The sequence below is a fragment of the Microtus ochrogaster genome, unplaced genomic scaffold (genome assembly GCF_000317375.1).
Source record: "Microtus ochrogaster isolate Prairie Vole_2 unplaced genomic scaffold, MicOch1.0 UNK112, whole genome shotgun sequence".
NCBI classification, from domain to species: domain Eukaryota; kingdom Metazoa; phylum Chordata; class Mammalia; order Rodentia; family Cricetidae; genus Microtus; species Microtus ochrogaster.
Window position 1 is genome coordinate 300,654 of NW_004949210.1, and position 1,918 is coordinate 302,571.

Consider the following 1,918-nt stretch of genomic DNA (forward strand, 5'->3'; position numbering starts at 1 on the left):
CACACACACACACACACACACACACACACACACCACCCAATTTTAATTAAAAATACCCTTTAAAGTCTAAATATTCACTACCTTGGTCACTATAGAAAAATGCTTGCTAATTCATCTTGTCCAAGACAAATCGATAGTACATGGGAGAGCTGGTTAGAGATAATTTTCTGGTATATTGCTGCATAGATATATAGTTCTTATTTTATTTCCAAGTTTTACATGCAGGTTTTATACACCTCTCTCTATGTTATATCTTTCGCTCCTATGTTCTGTGGTCTCCAAGAACACTGGTACCTACCTGAATCTTACTGATAACTGTTCCTTCCAAATGGAAAATTGTAATTATTTTCTGGGCCCCTGAGTAGCTGCAGTCTGAACCCTTGCTTAGAATAATCTGACTACACTAACTTTATTTATTCTGTCTACCCCCTTCAGGCCTGCTTGTCATGTCATCAACAGATTCATCGAAATGCACCTATATGTCCTCTTTGCAAAGCCAAGAGTCGGTCACGGAACCCCAAAAAGCCAAAACGGAAGCAAGATGAATGAAGAGAAGGTGAAGGGCTAGACCTCTGTTGATCATAAACCCTCCCCTTGGCCAGAGTGATAGATGTCCTGATTTTCTAAAAAATACCCCTTCCTTCTCCTCTTGAGTCTTCTATTTAATTTTCTGGAAGAAGAACACCTCTCTCTCTCTCTTTGCTCTTCTTTCTTTCTGCTCTTGGGATATCAGGTTCAAGAACAGCTGTGGTTTGGGTGCTAATGACTGCGTCTCATGACCCCTTCTCTCCCTCTCACATCTCAACTACTGTGCTGGTTTGGAGGTGACTGAGGGGTAAAGGCCCTGATGGACTCTTTCTCTTGCTCCCAAGGACTGGAGGCTATTGGGCTGCAGGGTGTACGGACTGGAGGAGGTCCATGTCTTACTTTAAGAAAAGGCCTCAATGATGTCCTTCCCTCTCTTTTTGCCTTAGGTTCTGAAAGGACAACTACTTTATTTTTGCCGGACTTCCCAATGGGCTGAATCTGTGTATCTCCCCAATATTTAGCTCACCATTAGAGCTCAGGAGTAACTCAGACAGGTGTTCTTTCTTATAGTAATGTGTGAGGCTCTGTGTTTTGCCATGGTTCCATCCAAGTCTTCCAAGTATACTCAAGTTTTTACATACCAGACTGGGCATCTGGAGATCCCAAGATCTGTAGGTCTTTCCCTCTATACTTTTTTTTTTGTTCTTTGCAAATCAGTAGGCATTTGCTGCAGTGAAATTAGGGAGTCAGACCCATGCTACAAGTCTCACCCTGTTCACTGCTGAAAATAGGAGGTCTGATGGCTATGGTATAGGAATTGTCTTGGATTGAGAATCCAGGAGCTGACTTTAGCTTTGTATTTTGTTTTAAAAACATCACTGTAATACCTGCTCAATTACCATCACTGTATCACTGGGAGGATAAAAGTGAATATGGTATTATATGAATGCCAATCATTTTATACATATAAGTGGGTATGACTTTGTTTTCCATTCTTCGCTCCCTTTGAGTCTGTCTTCTCTAAGGTAGCCTCGGTTAAGGAAGTTATTGGTCATTCTTTTCCTGTGGGTTGTGTAGGTGACCTTTCTCCCCCAACCAAGGGCACTAAGCTCTTCAAGCCCCACAGCTGACGTCTTCATCAAAGCTAAGCCTCCTAGTCATGTTACTCTTAGACCTATGGAATAAAATCAGGGCTGACTGATTAAAAAGATATAGCTCCAGGTCTTTATCCCTGGCTGGGAGAAAAGGGAGATATTTATCAATTTTTGTTTCTTTTTTTTAACTTTTGACTTTGAGTCACAATAATATGTGTTCCAAACATCAAAGATGCCTCTGTCTTTTTAAAGTAAGTGTTATGATTTTATAAATCCTTTTAAATAAACGTTCATTT

General features: G+C 40.7%; 1 protein-coding gene across 1 annotated transcript in view; it reads left to right on the plus strand.

Moving 5' to 3' along the window:
- Zc4h2 (zinc finger C4H2-type containing) overlaps positions 1-1,918 on the plus strand; it is a 20,574-nt gene extending 18,656 nt beyond the window's left edge. The window contains exon 5 of the mRNA XM_005371525.2: positions 436-1,918. Coding sequence (XP_005371582.1) covers positions 436-549 — 114 coding nt within the window. The 3' untranslated portion in view covers positions 550-1,918. The remainder of the gene's footprint in view (positions 1-435) is intronic.